This window comes from Mesitornis unicolor, unplaced genomic scaffold (assembly GCF_000695765.1).
Source record: "Mesitornis unicolor isolate BGI_N332 unplaced genomic scaffold, ASM69576v1 scaffold40926, whole genome shotgun sequence".
Taxonomy (NCBI): Eukaryota; Metazoa; Chordata; class Aves; order Mesitornithiformes; family Mesitornithidae; genus Mesitornis; species Mesitornis unicolor.
The window spans coordinates 1-1,031 of NW_010193716.1; the positions used below are offsets into that span (position 1 = coordinate 1).

The 1,031-nt window shown below is 62.9% G+C and overlaps 1 protein-coding gene across 1 annotated transcript; it reads left to right on the forward strand.

Annotated features, from left to right (window-relative positions):
- The first annotated feature begins 10 nt into the window (after positions 1–10).
- Positions 11–607, forward strand: LOC104543049 (acid-sensing ion channel 4-like). The gene has a single exon (XM_010187547.1). It carries the CDS (start codon positions 11–13, stop codon positions 605–607), a length of 597 nt encoding a protein of 198 aa, XP_010185849.1.
- The last annotated feature ends 424 nt before the right edge of the window (positions 608–1,031 follow it).

A 1,031-nucleotide genomic window follows, 5' to 3' on the forward strand; every position in this document is an offset into this window, starting at 1 on the left:
CACGGGGCAGATGCCAATTGAGATCGTGTGTAAAATCAAATTTGCCGAGGAGGATGAGAAGCAGAAGGAGAAAGAAGAAGGGGATAAGGAGAGCCTGATCGAAGAGCCCGCCCGGCCCCGCTCCCGGGACCTGGCTGCTTTCGCCAGTGCCAGCACCCTGCATGGCCTGGGACACATCTGCCGATCGGGGCGGCTGGGAGTGCGCCAGACCCTCTGGGCATTCGCCTTCCTGGCCTCGCTCGCCTTCTTCCTCTACCAGGCGGCCAAGTCCGCGCTGCTTTACCTGGAGCACCCTCACGTCATGGCCCTGGATGAGGAGGCCATCCGCGAGATGGTCTTCCCTGCCATCACCATCTGCAACATCAACCGCTACCGGCACTCGGCGCTCACCGACGCCGACATCTTCCACTTGGCCAACATGACCGGGCTGCCCCCCAAGGATCGGGATGGCCACAAGGCCACAGACCTGCTCTACCCTGACCCCGACATGGCTGACATCGTCAACCGCACCGGCCACCAGCTCGATGACATGCTCAAGAGCTGCAACTTCAGCGGCGAGAACTGCTCCTCCCGTGATTTCACTGTGGTGAGTGCGCGCCTGAATTAGGTTCCCCCAGGTCCCCAGTGGCACAGGGGGTATCCACCCCACTGCGCCTCGCCGGAGCAGGGCTCCGTGGCTCACTCTGACTGCTGAAGTTTGCATCTCTGTTTGAGTTTCCCTCCAAGTTTCACATGGAGAGAGAAAGAGGATCCTCTGTGGGAGCTCTTGGTAGGGCTGTGCGCCACAGGACCGGGCTGCAGATCCGTGCCGGGGGGGATCGCAGACTGGAGCTGGGGCAGGGGGAGAGGGGGGCTTAGCAGTCCCCAGAGTGGGTGTGCAGTGGGTGGGGGGAGAGCTGTGGTGTAGACCCCTGCTCCAGCCTGTGCTTCCCCCTGGGTTGAAGTGCTCTGTCGCAGGGTTCTCTGCACAGCGAGAGTGGCTGGGGGGGGCGCGGTGAACAGAGAGCCCTTTGCACATAGGGCCCCCCCCC